General features: G+C 35.4%; 1 protein-coding gene across 15 annotated transcripts in view; it reads left to right on the forward strand.

Annotated features, from left to right (window-relative positions):
• THOC2 (THO complex subunit 2) overlaps positions 1 to 18,874 on the forward strand; it is a 134,452-nt gene that overhangs the window by 17,042 nt on the left and 98,536 nt on the right. For 13 of the 15 annotated variants that reach the window (XR_012127448.1, XM_073227801.1, XM_073227798.1 and 10 more), the window contains exons 3-7: positions 2,455 to 2,546; positions 5,929 to 5,980; positions 9,893 to 9,963; positions 10,805 to 10,926; positions 11,460 to 11,593. Coding sequence is in view for 14 of the 15 variants with exons in the window: in XM_073227801.1 (XP_073083902.1) it covers positions 2,455 to 2,546; positions 5,929 to 5,980; positions 9,893 to 9,963; positions 10,805 to 10,926; positions 11,460 to 11,593 (471 nt within the window). In the remaining variant the exon portion in view is untranslated. Of the gene's footprint in view, positions 1 to 2,454; positions 2,547 to 5,928; positions 5,981 to 9,892; positions 10,561 to 10,804; positions 10,927 to 11,459; positions 11,594 to 18,874 lie in introns of those variants that run through there. The other 2 variants (XM_073227807.1, XM_073227806.1) reach the window with 2 other exon arrangements.

Consider the following 18,874-nt stretch of genomic DNA (forward strand, 5'->3'; position numbering starts at 1 on the left):
TAATTTCTTGGTTAACTTTGATCTTGTTTACAATTGAAATCTTAAGTGGATAAAATAAGAATTCTCAGAAGAACTATGCATAATATAACCCAGGGGATTACTCTTTCAGTTTTAAATGGGCCTGGGTGGATCTTCTATCAGATCTAACTATCAGATTATTGTTACTTTTTGCATGTTTGTTCTGATTCACATATCAAACAACATATGAAACAAAAAGTAGTTGAGTGTGGCCTCATTGGCTGGATTGCCAGTGCTCTCTTGCTTGCCCTTGTCGGTTTCTTCAACACATTACAGCTCTGGCTGATTGCTCCACCAATCAAGCTTTGGTCTGAGGGCCCCAGTTGGTAGTCCATGCTAGAAATTGCATGTAATTTCTTCAGAATTTCTTTTGTTCTATCTCGGGGATTGAGTTTGGATAGCGTTCTCTCTACCCTTTCCCTTTCTGCTCCTCTCAAACTGATTTCATTTCATTTCAGGCAGGCAGTTTACCTTGCACACACTACTTTCCTTGTTCTTTTATACATCCCTTTTCCCCAGTAAAATAACATTGTAATGATGGCTGATAAACCAGGGTAATCCTAGTGGTATTCAACATAACAAAGAACTGTCATCTTCAATGTTCAAATCCCACAAAGCACTTCTAAGAATGTCCAGAAGTTTTTTTTACTTGTGGCTATTCTTAAAACTGCTTTTTCTGAAATGTTAGCATTAAGATAAAATCTTTTGTTTATTTTTTTGTGTATAAGGGCTTTAAGTTTTCCTCTCCATTGTAAATGCAAAGTTTTTCAACTTTAGTGTAGATTCTTTCAGGATTTTGTGGAGCTAGCCTTGGTAGTCTCCAGGTACCATTTACTGTTTCTATGGACAAAATACAGTAGGACATCCTAACCAGTTAAATGGGCATTTAAATGATATGTGAGTTGGGAACTGTTTTTGCTACTTTGTGGATTACATTGTGATTGTTTTTATGTCCTTTACTGCCAGCAAAATGACCTGGGCTCTTTGGTCTCTGTTTTGTAGTCTCCTGTAATTAAGATTAGAATTCCTTCAGCCTCTATCAGCTCATATTCTTATGGAAATTTAGTTTGATATTCAGCTATTTTGTCCTTCTAAGAGTGATTGCTTTTAAAAAAAATCTTAGTTATCTGGATAACTTTAAATGAGTATTATTTGCTGTAAAAGCATTTTATTAATGGAAATTCAAAGCATTAAATTAACCTCATATTCCTACCATGCTAACAAGTTAGTTTTTATATAGTTTATTGTAAGCATAATGAAGGCATATTTGTGAAAAAGGTGGGATTATTTAATAATGAATTCTTCATAAGGAATTGGGATAATTGGGCTATAGTACATTAACAAATAATTTGTGGACAAATTGATTTGATTGTAGAATACTGTTTTCATTGTTTGAAGGGGGATTGATATGAGTCTTGATTTCTATTATATTCTCTTTTTGTGACTAGTAAAACCAAGAGAGAAGATTTTTAAATGTTTAGTTTTTTATTTGCTGTTTTGCCCTGAAAACTTTTTGATTCCTTTTAAAAGGGGATTAAAAATTGACTTTATTTTACATAAATGTTTTTAGAGCTGCTTGTTTTCCTACTTTTAATGAAAGGAAGCAAGTAAAGTTTTTAGTGTATGAAACTAAAGAAAATGATAGCTGGAAGGAGGTGTTTACCTAACCAATAACCCCCCACACACCCACCCACCCAAAAAAGAGATTCTTTCTCCTGGAAAGGGGAGTACCTGCTAATTTTAATAGTGAATGATACTACTTGTGGTTGACAGTTCTCATAGAGCTGCTGTTTTATGTATGTAATTATTTTAGTTTGAATTCTGATGGAAATAGAGGACAAAAAAGATTGATATTTGGGGAGAAGTTTCTCTGACCTTAGGATATGGGTAAAACTTGATTTTATATTTACTGCTATTCCTTACCTATTGTCAGTATAGCTCTGAGATTGAATTGACTATAATCTGAATATATTTAGAAAAATCTGTGAAATCTGCTGATGAGAAGAATGGCTAATTTAGTTTATATTCATATGCTGGAGTTCTATTCAGTCATTGAAAATAATTTTGGAGACTTTGGTAGCAAGAGAAAATGCTTTTAAAAGTGTTTGTGGGGCAATTAGAATACGAAATGATGTGCCTTTTGAATGCAAATATGTAAAATATGTAGACATAAAGGGAAAGATTGGGAGGGAATGCTCAAACAGTAGTTGTGTTATAGTAGTGTAGTCAAGGTTCACTTTTTTTACTCTTTTAGTATTGTGTTTTGTGAAAATAAAAGGAAAAAAATCTGAAGAAAAGCATTAGAAGTATATTTTTCTTACCATTGTTGATGTTTATAATTCTTCGAAGTAGGAAATACATAGGTCTTACTCTCGAGGGTCTACCTTTCATGTTCAAGAGTCTGTGTTCTTACATTCTTTCAATTATGTTTTACAGATTTCCAGCAAGCTCTTTATGAGTTATCATGCCATGTCATTAATGGAAATCTCAAGCATGAACAGGCATCTAATGTTCTTAGCGACATTAGTGTAAGTATATGTGTGTGTGTGTGTTCTTTTTTGGTACAAAGATCCCTGAAGTGTATAAATTGCATTTCATTTTATTCAGAATTATACTGAGGTAGGGCAGGGACAGGGGACAAGCATCATAATTAACTTTTCCTGCCTATGATGAAAAATGCTGAGATATAAACAGTATAGTAAGAACAGGAGGGACCCCATCTTAAGGCTAAGATTCCATTATAAAAAGCAGAGAGTTGAAGAAGTAAGATTCCTAACATATTCTCTGGTAATGATACAGTAGCCCCACAGCCTATCTTAAGGCAGGGCAGGCAGTCTTAACTGATATGTCCCCACCACTTGAGGGTAACCCTATCTTGGAGAAGAACTGGATAAATAAATTCCTTGTGTTGGGTTTATTTAGCAGAATTATCTGGAGGACTGATAAGAAAGGAAAGGAGAAATGGTGTCTCTCACCAGAGATAAGCACCTTGAGACCACAAGTCAAACCTACGCCCAACAACCCCCCCCTCACCATTTGCCCCCCCCCCCCCCGCCATTTGCCCCATTCTTGAAAGCCTTAAAAGACAGAATCCCCAAACTTTCAGTGTGCCTTCTCTCTGAGGTCGTCTGCACTTTCCTTTCTTTAAGTGTGTACTTTCAGGTAAAGCTTTCTCACTGCTCAGATTATTGTGGTCTTCATTCTGTCTCCGCTTTACTCCTAATAAGTAGGAAGGGGCTGCTAAGAGCTCAGATTTGGGCCTGCATGTTTCCATCGCCTGGGTGACCTGGACGGAACTGCCGCTGTGCAATCTGTTCTTAGTAGCCTGCCGGAAAATCTCCTTTCTTTGGGAAGTTCTCAGAACATAATCTCACTCCATCCTGTGCTCCATGGCTCCCCCAAATCCTGGAGCCGTAGGGGCTAGTCCCCATGCCTTGCAGATCCACGTGGACGCAAGATGCCAGGTGACTCTGGCTTCAGGAGTTGCCAAGGGAATCTGTCCTAGGCCAAGAAATTTCCCTCTTTCCCTTGCACTTTCCTGTTCTCTGGTGCCTGCAAGGCAGCTGCCATTCCCTACTGCTGTTGCTTTAATGAATTCCTTCCTTACCTACACTGGGCTGACCTGTTTGAGAATTCTTTCTCACCCAGAATTAAGAACCCCTCCCCCGTCCAGGTTGAGGTTTCTCCTAGTTCTTCACCTAGCTGCCCAGCAACAACAGTAGTGAATGTTTTAAGGTAATAGTGATAAGTCATTGTTGCTAGGCAGAAACACATTTTAATCTTTCTGTCTGGTTGTGAGTAAAACAGAAAATGTTAAATAAACTGGGAGAGCAAGAAAAAAAAGCCTGCATTTTACTGAATTCAAGGTATACTTAATTAAAAGTGCTACTATAAAAAATAATTTGGCTAGAATATATTTTTCTCCCAATATAGCATCTCTCAAGGTTATTTTCTTTAGTTTGTGGTTATGTTTAGAAATTAAATGTATTTTTTAAACTGAGGATTCATTGATTTTGAATTGAGGTTGCATAGAGGACCTTTACTTGATACCAATTTTCGTGTTTTTGCCATTTCTTTTAGAAAATATTAACTAGATTTTTTCCCCCTAACCTTTAAGTGGTTATCACTCTTTTATTTTTTAGAGTATTTAAGTTAACTTCAGACCAAATACTTGTCATGGTGGTTTGGTATTTAAATTGAAATATGAATTCTCAAATTGTAGTCATGTTTATTGTAAAACAGTAGTTAAGTTTCAGTTTTTACAAGTGGTGTATTACTCTATTAGGCTGTATTTTAAACTGACATAAATAAAATTATCTGCCCAGTTGAGAACAACTTTCATAAAGTAGGACCTGGCACTTCTTGATATCAACGTGCATTTCCCCTGTGTTGCTTTGCTTCTGTGGCCTTTTCCTGTTAGCGTAGGTAATCTCCTTTATATTTTTCTGTTTTCCTGAGGATAGTTCTAACGAACTTATGTGTTTAGCTGTTGTGATATTTTTCCCCTCACATTGAGATGTATTTGAGCAATAGAGGTTCAATATGCATTTCTCTTTTATCACTAAATTGTCTATATGAGAAAGCAACATTAGTTCATGTTGCAGTAGTCTTTCAACAGTGAGTTTTCCATGTTTGAAAACTCTTGTCTTGCTCTATTATTTCTGGTCTTCAGGTATCCTGAGTACTTGCATTCAAGTAGACATAGCCAAAGCTCATAGCCATTTAAGAAATTTGAGGTTAAAGTCTGGTTGACATTTAAGGTTATTTCATTCCATTAATTGGGCATTGGTGTAGGGTTTAGTGTATTTATGAAATTTGATTCTGATACTTTTCTCATTTATTGAAAATGAACAGTCCAAATGAACTTAATGTTTATTACAAAATTTTTTATTAAAGTGTAGTTGACATATTAGTTCTAGATGTATGACAGTGAATCCACATTTATGTACATTACGGAATGCTCACCATGGCAAGTGCAGTTACCATCTGTCACCATAAAATGTGTATTTTGTTCTTCTTTAGCTCACCCTTCCTTTCAGTCCTTAGTGATACATATTCTTCTGCAGCTGGATTGTCTTTGGCATGGCCTTCTCATAGTAGTGAATCTCACGGTCCCATTTCTTAGCCACAGGAGCATATCTTGTGTGTCTCTTACAGCTGCCAGGTTTTTCTTTAGAATTACATTTCTTTCCTTTAGTCTCTGAAAATAGGCTAGTTTTAGGGTTACTACAGTACCAGCAAACTAACTGCAATAATTGATTTATGTCCTTCCTAATGAAAAATCGCTCTAAAATGGGGCATGGGAGTGGGAAGTTAGGAGACAGATCTAGTAAAAATGTTGAAGTTTTCATCCAGAAACGAGGGGAGATTTTTGGGTTAGTTTCTCCAAAGGCTTACAACTGTTAGAGCATAAGAAAATAAAGATAGATTTTTGGTAATTATCTTCAGAGAATCTTGAATTAGGGAACACCAGCTTGTGATTGTTCTTATATTTTTTAGATTTCTATTCTGATACTACTATGATTTTTGCATAGATCAGTGATGGGCACAATATTTAAAATTTTGGATGAGAAATAAACCATTTTTAACAGTTTTGCTTTAGGTAGGTGTGAGGTACTGCAAATTCCAGTGGTTTCTAACATGAAAATTCATTGGAAGAATTTCAGTTGTTTTTACTCTTTAATATTTCCTGATGCTTATTTAGGTTACTATTTTTTATCAAGTTATTTAATGATAGAAATTTAAACATTTTTTCCAACTTGTCTCTTTATTTTCTCTATATCATGAAATATGAAGGATTTTATTACATATCAATACAGTGGTGTTGGGGTTTTGTTATTCTGAAACCATAATACTTGCTGGTGTGCTATTCTAGTGTTTTATTATGAATAATTATATTTTTAAAATTAGGAATTTCATGAGGATATGCCTTCCATTCTTGCTGATGTATTCTGCATATTAGGTAGGTATTAAGCCTTTATTTCACCTGTAAAAAGTGCTGTTTAGTAAATTAATGTACTATGTTAAAATGTTTTCTTCCAAAGTAAGGATTTTACAATGTACAAATGTTTTTATAAATCTAGAATATATATCTTTTTACTCTATAGATACTATAGTATTGCAAATCAAATGTGAGTATAATCACTGTTTATAAACTAGTGCTAGTTTTAGTTTATAATTCAGATTTCAGAATGTATCTTGATATAAGATGAAGCTAAATTAAGTCATTTCAAATAAAAAGGCTAAGTTTTCTGAAGTTGTTAGTCTGAATTACTCATATTTTAGTAACCACATAATTAGTCCTACTCAATTCATATTTTCAGTGAATGTCAGAATCTCAAACTTAAGACAATCAAGAGATACTTAATTTGGTATTGTACTGTTCTGATTCTACTTAATTTTAGAAAGAGCAAGAACCAAAGTAACCAAAAGTACTTTTGTTTTCAGGGTGAGAAACCAGCTTGGAAAATAGCAGCTTCTTTATTTGTCCAGAATAAATATGAATTTATGCAAGATAAAAAAGGAATATTCCTTTGACTTAGAAAAAAAAGTATTGTCCCTTCATGGGAAGCATGGATTAAAAAAAATAATGTATGTTGTAAGTTTATTTATGTAATTTTAGATGTGAATTAAAATAATTTTAAGTGAGCTTTCCCCATCAGTTTTATGCTTCCTATATATTTGATCTAATAGAAAACATTACTGGACATTATAATATTTACTTTAAAATAAGACTTATCCTCTGAGAGTTTGTCAAGCCAGAGGGAATTATTGAACTCATTAATCTTAATTTATAGAATTAGATGTGTTACTTAAATGTCTTAAAGTCTAGAATTTGATCTCAACATATCTAAATGCCTGGTGCTTGATCCTTCAGGATGTTTAAGATTTTGTAACAGTAGTAAAGTCAGAATAGGTCAAAATGTACATGGACTGTGAGCATTAAACAAGAAGGGCAGACCATTGATGTGGTGACCACATGTCCCAGTTTTGTTTTCCTTAGCATAATTATTAGTGCCTTCTTTTAATCTTAAAACTGCTCTGGTTTGGATGACAAAGTAAAAGTTCATGCTGTCTATTGGGTTGATTGGCTTATGCCAACAGAGAAAACTATTGAGCTTAATTTTTAAAGCAGGCGCTAAAGATATTATTACAGATAAATATAACATGAAACTAGTTTCAATTTAAAAAAACTTTTAAATTTGTAGAACTGAAAGAGTGATTTGTAGGTAATACTTTGTGGAAGCTATTGTTCCTTGATAGTGTCAGGGGTGTATTTTATGTTTTTCCTTGCGTAATCATTAATTATCAGCTTGCTAGTAAGTTCTAGTAATTTCTTTATTGACTTATTTTATTAGGGTATGTTTTCCCTTCAGATAGTTACTTAGTTACATGAATTGTTGTTACAAGTTATTGCTTTTTACTAGTAACATGAGTTCATGAAGATGTTTGGTTGCTTTTGGGAAATTTCTTTTAGCCTATGCAGCCTATTTTTAAAAACAAGATTAGAATGGCAAACTTGGAAAGACAATTTCTCTCACCTGCCCCCTCACTGACCCCCTGCACCCACGGCAGAAAATAAGTGAGTGATTCAAAGGTGAACCCAAACCAAGGTAGGGGAATAGGAAGAAGAACACCAGCTATCCTTAAAAACAAATGGTGATGATGATTATTATAATAATGATAATCACACTAATGTTAGTAATGTAAATGCCATTTTTTTGGAGCACCTTGTGTGTTCTAAGCATTGTGTCGAGCATTTAATTTCATTTTAATCCTCACAGGAACTTCTGTATGGTAGGTGTGCAGATCAGAAAACTGAAGCTCAGAGAAGTGATTTTGCAGGGCCACACAGCCAGTAAGGCAGGGTTTGAACCTGGGTTTTTTGGTTTCAGACCCCATGATCTTTTTATTATATTATGTTGTCTTTCTAATATTTTAATAGTTATGAGGGAATTCAGTAGTGTACTTTCCTGGTTAAGATAAAAATTTTCTTTAAAAGACTAAATAAATCATGTAAGGGTAAGGGGGCCTGAGAGTTATATTAACCTGAAAGGTGGGGAGTGTAATGTAACTTGGATGCACTGATGGGATCTCTGAGCTGGGGTAGGTGGATGGTGATAAAGAGCCTAGAACTAGAAATGGCTGAGGGCTTTTTAGTAAAATGATAGGGGAAATTAAAGAGAACTTATTAGGTACTGATTCAGGGTTGAGTAGTCAGGGATAAGGAATGAATTTATTAGAATGGTTTCATGAGTTAGGACAAAAAGAATGAAGAAAACAAGGAAAGCATAATTGGCATAATAGAGTTTTGCATTGATTGTTTAGATAGCTCTGTTGAGAAATTTACTGAGGCCTTATTAAGCATTTCTTAATATGGTCAGAACCCAGACAGTGGCACTACTCAGGTCAGATGGCTAAGAGAAGGATAAACTTGACTTGAAGAGGAGGAGCCTGCTACCAAAGCACTCTGATGTTAGAAAGTTTAGGGGTAGATCTTAGGGCATTTAGGGCCTTGGAGGGTTTAGAATGGGTCCAGTTTAGTCTGATCCCTCAAGATCAGTATCCTTAAAGTTCTAGGCTAAGGAGGGACCAGAAGGCCAGATAATGGGGAGACAACTAGGAGTCCCTGATGGAAGGGGTTGATGAGATACGCACAGAAATCTTATTGAAAGACTGAAATTATAGTACAATTTACATTGCATAAATTACACCCTGAAATTCTCTTAGTACACTTGAGCTGAATGTGTGCTTAGCTACATTGGCCCGGATATTGGGAAATGGCACTGTCCAGGAAGGGAAAATGGAGAAGGGCAAAGAAAACATGGGTATATTTCATGATAAATCCCCTTCTCTCAATTCTCACGGATGGCGGTAGAAAGTAAACTGAAGCAAAGCGGTGGTAGGATGTCTGGGGAGAGCCCTACAGTACTTAGAGGACAACTTTTAATACATGACTAAAATCAGTGCTGCTTTCTGTAGCACATTCTAAAGTATGAGTTGACTTTAAAAATAGGATAATAGTATGTAATTAGTTAAAGTAATAATCCTAAAATCAGCTTTGTAATCTTGCTAATTCTAGTTGAAATTTTTGATGCTTGGCATTTAGAGCTGTTTTATTTCTTTCATACTTCAGAAAATTATTCGACAAATAGGTCTCAGTTTTTTTTATTGAAGTATTGTTGATATGCAATCTTATATTGGTTTCAGATATACAATAAGGAGGTCTCAGCTTTTAAAAAAGATTTCAGTAGGAAGAAAATAAAAATCTTGAATATATTTTTGTTTGCTGACTAGAATTATAATTCAAAATAAGATATTAAAAATATCTTTTAATACTGTCTTTTCATAGAATTGATGGCCAGGTAGCTTGAATAGAACATGGTACATGGTTACAAGGTGGCCAAGGTCACGAGTTTTGATCTTCCTGAGTAATAGGATCTTTAATGTCAGAAGAGATCTTTGTTGTCACCCAGTTCAACTTAACACTCAAGAAAGGAATTTTTTCTTTAGCATCTCTGACATGTGGTCATTTAAAGTTTGCTTTAATATTTCCATTTTTGTAAACAGTGGGGTTTTTTTTGAAGCTTTGTTGCTTTTCCAGTGCCATAGCATGCAGCTTCTGTGTAATCTATTTACCATTTTATGGGTATGCCATTGGTCACAGGGTCAGTCTCCAGTATAAGGAGAAATTAATTCTAAGCATTCATATGCGTATGGAGGACACCTCATGCTTACCATAGTTTCAGATTTTTTTTCCAAATGAGCATTTCAAAATTAGCTAGTTTTAAAGAAAATTAAATATCTTATTTTAGTGTTGGAGAGAGTCTAGGAAAATATGTCAAACTTTCATCTTTTTTTTCCTTCATTGTAGATACTGAGACAAATTGTTTAGAAGAAAAAAGCAAGAGAGACTATTTTACACAATTGGTATTAGCATGTTTGGTAAGTTTTAAAAAACACTTTCTACATTTTCCATTGAACACTTGTAATTACAGTAATCACGTTAATGGAGGAGAATGTTGACATCTAGTTGACTATTCATTTTAAGGTGAGATTGGGGTTTTGAAATGGAATGATTTGTAAAATTAGACATACTAATTATTTCTATGAAGTAGGCGTGCTACCATATCATTTATCTATACATATAAAACCTTAGGTGGTATTCCTGACCTAATAAATTCCTGAGAGAAAGGTAAACATCTATCAAGTGAGTAGAAATGATGTGGACAGCTTTTAAACTGAGCAATTTTTCCTAAACGATTAGGTAAGGAGAAAATAAATGAAGATAGTTTAAAAATAATAAATTCTAGAACTTGTCATAATCATTGTCTAATAAACCATTTTATGTTTATACATTTAGAATCAAGGAGAAATGCCGTTACTCAGACCTGGAAGAATGTCCTTGTCTTTGCTGTACTAGAATTTGACCGAAGTGCTGTATTATCTTAAAATACAGTTGACAGATTCAATTTTAATCAGAATTTCATCTGTTGTTCTTGTCATTTGTAGGCCGTGTACAGCATGCGTTTAATTTTTTTAGTGAGTGTTCTTTTAATGTCACATTTTTCAATATTTGCAGTCTTTATTTTGTTCTATCGAAGTTCTAAGCTTTTTTTATTGTTACAAATTGATACATTTTTGTGTTATTTTAGTATTTGGGAAAAGCTGTTTTGAATATATTGAAGTATACTCAATATAAATAAATATATAATATATTTTAAATATTGTGGTTGTGTAATTGGAATGCTCAGGAATAAATGGCCTTTAATATTTTTTAATGCAGTATTTAGTTTCAGACACAGTTCTAAAGGAACGCCTGGATCCAGAAACATTGGAATCATTAGGGCTTATCAAACAATCACAGCAGTTCAATCAAAAGTCAGTTAAAATCAAGACAAAACTCTTGTAAGTACATGTACCTTTCTGTTGCAGATCAAGTATCTGAGTGTGTTTTGTTAGCTCTCATTTTGAATACCAGAAGTTTCTAAAGGCAGTTGAAAGTTTTTTATGTTGCTCTTACCATGTGTCTCGTATTTTTTCCTTTTAAAAGTAGCCTGTAATTACTGAGTCAGCATTGAACGTGGCCTGTGTGAAACCAGTATAAATTTTTTTCCATATTAGAAGTTGAAATAGTATTCAGTGCTTTAAAATTATATACTAGGGTATATCCTTAGTGATGGAAATAGTGGTATGTTGTTACTCCTTGGGATTAGCAATATCTATTCTTTGTGTTACTGATTTTCCCTGTGTAATTGTCTCTTTGAACTATTGTTGTCATTCTATCCTAAAAGATAAACAAAGGTAAGTTTTCAACAACAATTCTTAGTATTGTTATCTAAGAGTGATAAGAATATTCAATGAAAAGAATACATTATTCTTAATTAAGCTTGCTAATTGAAATTAATTTTATCCCCTGTATGATGTTTATCTAATTTCAGTTATAAGCAGCAAAAATTCAATTTGTTAAGAGAAGAGAATGAAGGTTATGCCAAGCTGATTGCTGAATTGGGGCAAGATTTATCTGCAAATATTACTAGTGATTTAATCTTAGAAAATATCAAATCTTTAATAGGTAAGACATGCATAGTATGTTAATAAGAAATGTGTTTTTTAGCTATTGGAGGATATCCATAAAGACAAAATGAGTGCATTCCCTATAGTTTTTTTTTTCAATTAAGAAATGAGAACATGTGCTTTTAAACTTATTCTTTTAAGATTTTATCAGTAATAAAGACTTTGAGTTGATGATGAGAAATCTTTTTGTCACTGTTACCTGTGTGTTTGTATTCGTTTCTGCTTTCTCTGGTATTTCTCTTCAACTTTTAAGTATTTCTCAATAATTTTATAGAGAGCAGAAAATAAAGTAAGCAGTTGAAACATCAATAAAGTCTTCGTTGAACTCTTGAAATGCAGAGATGTTTAGTTTTTGTGAACTTGATTTACAAAATATCTTTATCAGAGACATTGAACACACCTTATTTTATCTTTACAGCAGCCTGTTAAAGTAAGTGTAGCAGGTGGTATAAAAGTGTAACAGGAAAGTTATTTTTTATAAGAATTAAAAAAAACTATTGCTTTAGCATTATTCTTTTTATTTGTATTGAGCATTTGGAGGAACTAGTTGGCTTCTACAGAAAGGAGGAATGAATAGTAGAAAAATAGGTAGTCCTGATTTTTAAAGAAAGGAAAGAATTGTCACTCTTAATGGTTAGGTATTGTGCTATCTTAGGGAAGTTTATCTAACACCTAGATGTCTTAGGTTTTGAGACCTTTTGGAGAAGTTGTATTTCCTGCTTCTCTGGTTATATATATATACATATATATTTTCTTTCTTTAGAATTTTATTTATTCATTTCATTATCATTAATCTACAATTACATAAAGAACATTATGTTTACTAGACTCCCTCTTTCACCAAGTCCCCCCCCAAACCCCATTAGAGTCACTGTCCATCAGCGTAGTAAGATGCTGTAGAATCACTACTTGTCTTCTCTGTGTTGCACAGCCCTCCCCATGCCCCCCCCCCACACTATACATGCTAATTGTAAGGCCCCCTTTCTTTTTACCCGCCCTTATCCCACCCATCCTTTCCAGTCCCTTTCCCTTTGGTAACTGTTAGTCCATTCTTGGGTTCTGTGATTCCGCTGCTGTTTTGTTCCTTCAGTTTTTCTTTGTTCTTATATTCCACATATGAGTGAAATCATTTGCTACTTGTCTTTCTCCGCCTGGCTAATTTCACTGAGCATAATACCCTCTAGCTCCATCCATGTTGTTACAAATGGTAGGATCTGTCTTATTCTTATGGCTGAATAATATTCCATTGTGCATATGTACCACATCTTCTTTATCCATTCATCTACTGATGGACACTTAGGTTGCTTCCATTTCTTGGCTATTGTGAATAGTGCTGAGATAAACATAGGGGTGCATCTGTCTTTTTCAAACTGGGCTGTTGCATTCTTAGGGTAAATTCCTAAAAGTGGAATTCCTGGGTCAAATGGTATTTCTATTTTGAGCTTTTTGAGGAACCTCCATACTGCTTTCCACAATGGTTGAACTAATTTACATTCCCACCAGCAGTGTAGGAGGGTTTCTCCTTTCTCCACAACCTCGCCAACATTTGTTGTTGTTTGTCTTTTGGATGGTGGTGATCCTTACTGGTGTGAGGTGATATCTCATTGTGGTTTTGATCTGCATTTCTCTGATGACTTGCGATGTGGAGCGTCTTTTCATGTGTCTGTTGGCCATCTGAATTTCTTCTTTGGAGAAGTGTCTGTTCAGCTCCTCTGCCCATATTTTAATTGGATTATTTGCTTTTTGTTTGTTGAGGTGCATGAGCTCTTTATATACTGTGGATGTCAACCCTTTATCGGATCTGTCATTTATGAATATATTCTCCCATACTGTAGGATACCTTTTTGTTCTATTGATGGTGTCCTTTGCTGTACAGAAGCTTTTCAGCTTGATATAGTCCCACTTGTTCATTTTTGCTTTTGTTTCCCTTGTCCGGGGAGATATGTTCATGAAGAAGTCACTCATGTTTATGTCCAAGAGATTTTTTCCTATGTTTTTTTCTAAGAGTTTTATGGTCCTTGATGAATTTCAAATTTACTTTTGTGTATGGGGTTAGACAGTGATCCAGTTTCATTCTCTTAAATATAGCTGTCCAGTTTTGCCAGCACCATCTGTTGAAGAGACTGTCATTTCCCCATTGTATGTCCATGGCTCCTTTATCATATATCATTTGACCATATGTGGTTTATATTTGGTTTATATATCATATATTACTTGACCATATTTGGTTTATGTCAAGGCTATCTAGTCTGTTCCATTGGTCTATGGCTCTGTTCTTGTGTCAGTACCAAACTATCTTGATTACTATGGCTTTGTAGTACTTGAAGTTGGGGAGGGAGATCCCTCCCACTTTATTCTTCTTTCTCAGTATTGCTTTGGCTATTCAGGGTCTTTGGTGTTTCCATATGAATTTTTGAACTGTTTGTTCCAGTTCATTGAAAAATGCTGGTGGTAATTTGATAGGGATTACATTGAATCTGAAGATTGCCTTGGGCAGGATGGCCATTTTGACGGTGTTAATTCTTCCTAGCCAGGAGCATGGGATGAGTTTCCATCTGTTAGTGTCCTCTTTAATTTCTCTTAAGAGTGTTTTGTAGTTTTCAGGGTATAGGTCTTTCACTTTCTTGGTTAGGTTTATTCCTAGGTATTTTATTCTTTTTGATGCAATTGAGAATGGAATTGTTTTCCTTATTTCTATTTCTATTAGTTCACTGTTGGTGTATAGGAAAGCCACAGATTTCTGTGTGTTAATTGTGTATCCTGCAACTTTGCTGTATTCTGATATCAGTTCCAGTAGTTTTGAAGTGGAGTCTTTAGGGTTTTTTATGTACAGTATCATGTCATCTGCAAATAGTGACAGTTTGATTTCTTCTTTACCAATTTGGATTGGTTCTATTTCTTTGTTTTGTCTAATTGCCATGGCTAGGAACTCCAGTACAATGTTGAATGACAGTGGGGAGAGTGGGCATCCCTGTCTTGTTCCCGATCTCAGAGGAAAAGCTTTCAGCTTCTCACTGTTCAATATGATGTTGGCTGTGGGTTTACCATATACTGCCTTTATTATGTTGAGGTACTTGCCCTCTATACCCATTTTGTTGAGTGTTCTTATCATGAATGGATATTGAATTTTGTCGAATGCTTTTTCAGCATCTATGGAGATGATCATGTGTTTTTTGTCGTTCTTTTTGTTTATGTGGTGGATGTTGTTGATGGATTTTTGAATGTTGTACCATCCTTGCATCCCTGGGATGAATCCCACTTGATCATGGTGTATGATCATTTTGATGTATTTTTGAATTCGGTTTGCTAATATTTTGTTGAGTATTTTTGCATCTACATTCATCAGGGATATTGGTCTGTAATTTTCTTTTTTGGTGGGGTCTTTGCCTGGTTTTGGTATTACGGTGATGTTGGCTTCATAGAATGAGTTGGGGAGTATTCCCTCCTCTTCTATTTTTTGGAAAACTTTAAGGAGAATGGGTATTATGTCTTCTCTGTATGTCTGATAACATTCTGAGGTAAATCCATCTGGCCTGGTGGTTTTGTTCTTGCGTAGTTTTTTGATTACCGCTTCATTTCTTTGCTGGCAATTGGTTTGTTTATATTTTGTGTTTCCTCCTTGGTCAACCTTGGATGGTTGTATTTTCCTTGGAAGTTGTCCATTTCTTCTAGGTTTTCCAGCTTGTTAGCATATAGGTCTTCATAGTAGTCTCTAACAATTCTTTGTATTTCTGTGGGGTCCGTTGTGATTTTTCCATTCTCATTTCTGATTCTGTTGATGTGTGTTGATTCTCTTTTTCTCTTAATAAGTCTGGCTAGAGGCTTATCTATTTTATTTTCTCAAAGAACCAGCTCTTGGTTTCATTGATTTTTTTTCTACTGTTTTATTCTTCTCAATTTTGTTTATTTCTTCTCTGATCTTTATTATGTCCCTCTTCCTGCTGACTTTAGGCCTCATTTGTTCTTCTTTTTCCAATTTTGTATAATTGTGATGTTAGACTATTCATTTGGGTTAGTTCTTCCTTCTTTAAATATGCCTGGATTGCTATATACTTTCCTCTTAAGACTGCTTTCACTGTGTCCCACAGAAGTTGGGGCTTTGTGTTGTTGTTGTCATTTGTTTCCATATATTGCTTTATCTCTATTTTAATTTGTTAGTTGATCCATTGATTATTTAGGAGCATGTTGTTAAGTCTCCATGTGTTTGTGGGCCTTTTTGCTTTCTTTCTGCAATTTAGTTCTAGTTTAATACCCTTGTGGTCTGAAAAGTTGGTTAGTAAAATTTCAGTCTTTTCGAATTTACTGAGGCTCTTTTTGTGGCCTAGTATGTGGTCTATTCTGGAGAATGTTCCATGTGCACTTGAGAAGAATGTGTATCCTGTTGCTTTTGGATGTAGAGTTCTATAGATGTCTTTTAGGTCCATCTGTTCTAGTGTGTTGTTCAGTGCCTCTGTGTTCTTACTTATTTTCTGTCTGGTGGATCTGTCCTTTGGAGTGAGTGGTGTGTTGAAGTCTCCCAAAATGAATGCATTGCATTCTGTTTCCTCCTTTAGTTCTGTTAGTATTTGTTTCACATATGCTGGTGCTCCTGTGTTGGGTGCATATATATTTGTAATGGTTATATCCTCTTTTTGGAGTGAGCCCTTTATCATTATATAATGTCCTTCTTTATCTCTTGTGTACTTTCTTTGTTTTGAAGTCTATTTTGTCTGATACTAGTACTGCAACACCTGCTTTTTTCTCTTTCTTGTTTGCATAAAATATCTTTTCCCCCCCTTGACTTTTAATGTGTGCATGTCTTCGGGTTTGAGGTGAGTCTCTTGTAAGCAGCATATAGATGGGTCTTGCTTTTTTATCCATTCTATTACTCTGTGTCTTTTGATTGGTGCATTCAGTCCATTTACATTTGGGGTGATATCGATAGGTATGTACTTATTGCCATTGCAGGCTTTAGATTCGTGGTTACCAAAGGTTCAAGGTTAATTTCCTTACTATCTAAGAGTCTAACTTCACTCACTTAGTATGCTGTTACACACACAATCTAAAGGTTCTTTTCTGTTTCTCCTCCTATTTTTCCTCCTCCATTCTTTATATATCAGGTATCATATTCTGTACTTTTTGTCTATCCCTTGATTGACTTTGGGGATATTTAATTTAATTTTGCATTTGCTTAGTAATTAGCTGTTCTACTTTCTTTACTGTGGTTTTATTACCTCTGGTGACAGCTATTCAACCTTAGGAACACTTCCATCTACAGCAGTCCCTCCAAAATAGACTGTAGAGATGGTTTGTGGGAGGTAAATTCTCTCAGCTTTTTGCTTATCTGGAAATTGTTTAATCCCTCCTTCAAATTTAAATGATGATCTTGCCAGATAAGGTAATCTTGGTTCCAGGCCCTTCTGCTTCATGGCATTAATTACATCATGCCACTCCCTCTGGCCTGTAAGGTTTCTGGTGAGAAGTCTGATGTTAGCCTTATGGGCTTTCCTTTGTATGTGATCTTATGTCTCTCTCTGGCTGCTTTTAACAGTCTGTCCTTATCCTTGATCTTTTCCATTGTAATTACTATATGTCTTGATGTTGTCTTCCTTGGGTCCCTTGTATTGGGAGACCTGTGGATCTGCATGGCCTGAGAGACTATCTCCTTCCCCAGATTGGGGAAGTTTTCAGCAACTAGCTCCTCCTCCTCAAAGACACTTTGTATCCCTTTCTCTCTCTTTTTCTTCTTCTGGTATTCCTATAATGCAAATATTGTTCCATTTGGATTGGTCACACAGTTCTCTCAATATTCTTTCATTTTTAGAGATTCTTTTTTCTTTCTGTGCCTCATCTTCTTTGTATTCCTCTTCTCTAGTTTCTATTTCATTTATCGTCTCCTCCACTGTATCCAACCTGCTTTTAATACCCTCCATCATGCTCTTCAACGATTGGATCTCTGAGCTGAATTCATTCCTGAGTTCCTGGATGTCTTTCTGTACCTCCATTAGCATGTTGATGATTTTTATTTTGAACTCCCTTTCAGGAAGAGTCACGAGGTCCCTGTCATTTAAGTCTTTCTCGGGAGTTGTGTTAGTAATTTTACTGTGGTCCTGGTTTCTTTGGTGTTTCATATTTGTATATGGCGCCCTCTAGTGTCCAGAAGCTCAGTTCTGGAGCTGCTCAGCCCCTGAAGCAATGTTGGGGGTTGCAGGGGAGCAGTACTGGTGCCTGGGGGGAGGAAAGAGCTGATCCTTGCCTCCTGACTGTTGTGCCTGTCTCCACTGCCTGAACTAGTGGGCTGAGCACACAGATATAAGCTTTTGTCCCAGAGCAGCCGGATATGGATCCCTGCTTTCCACAAGCAGCTGGAATCCCAGTCTCCCCAGGAACTCCACCTGTTCCAGCTTTCCAACCCCAGTTCAGTGAGGTCTGCTCTTTTCTCCAGGTGTGAGCAGTTTGGCGCTGTCCTTTTTCCTGTTGCTCTCTTAGGATTAGCTGCACCAACTATATTTTCTAATTGTATCTAGTTTTAGGAGGAAGCCTCTGTCTCTCCTCTCATGCTGCCATCTTTAATCCTCTCTGGTTATATTTTAAGAGATGTTTATGCTCAAGTTCTTTCCCTTTTTTTAAAATTTATGTATGACTAAGAGAGAGGAGTATCCTGAGTCTTACACAGTGCTTCCAATGTTATACTGAATAGGAACTCAGATGAAACTAGGTTTACCTACAGTCATCTTTAGTAAAGATCATGTTTTTAGCTTATGCTTTTGGTATAGAAGGTAAGATGCTTTTAGTTTAAAATTTCTACTTTCTTTGAAGTAAGTTTAGTTTTGGCAGCTGATTTACTCTCTCTGTTACTTCCTCCTGTTTTAACACCAAGACTGGCATTCCCCTAGGCCTGCAGGGCTGTTTCTTACCTGTGTGGCTGTGGTGCATTTAAAACAATCCTCCTGTAGGGTTTCATTTTCTCTTACCAGGGTAGGCTGTACCTTTTTCCTGCAGCATTTTGTTCTTGCTTGAGATTCCTGTCAGTACTGCTTTCCTATAGGTTTGTCTTTCCTTATGGCCTGCTATTTACTTTCCTAAGGTGGTGTTTCCCACATAAGAATTTTGTGCTGTGTAAGTACCTCGTTTGTTTGGTTTTTTTTACTTTTTTTTGCCTGTATCTTGTCATCTTGTCTTGCCTTGTTTCTTCTATTTTTTGTCCTTGTGAGTTTATACCTTTTTATTTTGGTTCCTTGTTATTTTGGCAACATTTGAAAGTGGGGTTTTCCTGAAGGTGTGCTTTTATCTAACTGGG

This window comes from Manis javanica, chromosome X, assembly GCF_040802235.1.
Source record: "Manis javanica isolate MJ-LG chromosome X, MJ_LKY, whole genome shotgun sequence".
Classification (NCBI taxonomy): Eukaryota; Metazoa; Chordata; class Mammalia; order Pholidota; family Manidae; genus Manis; species Manis javanica.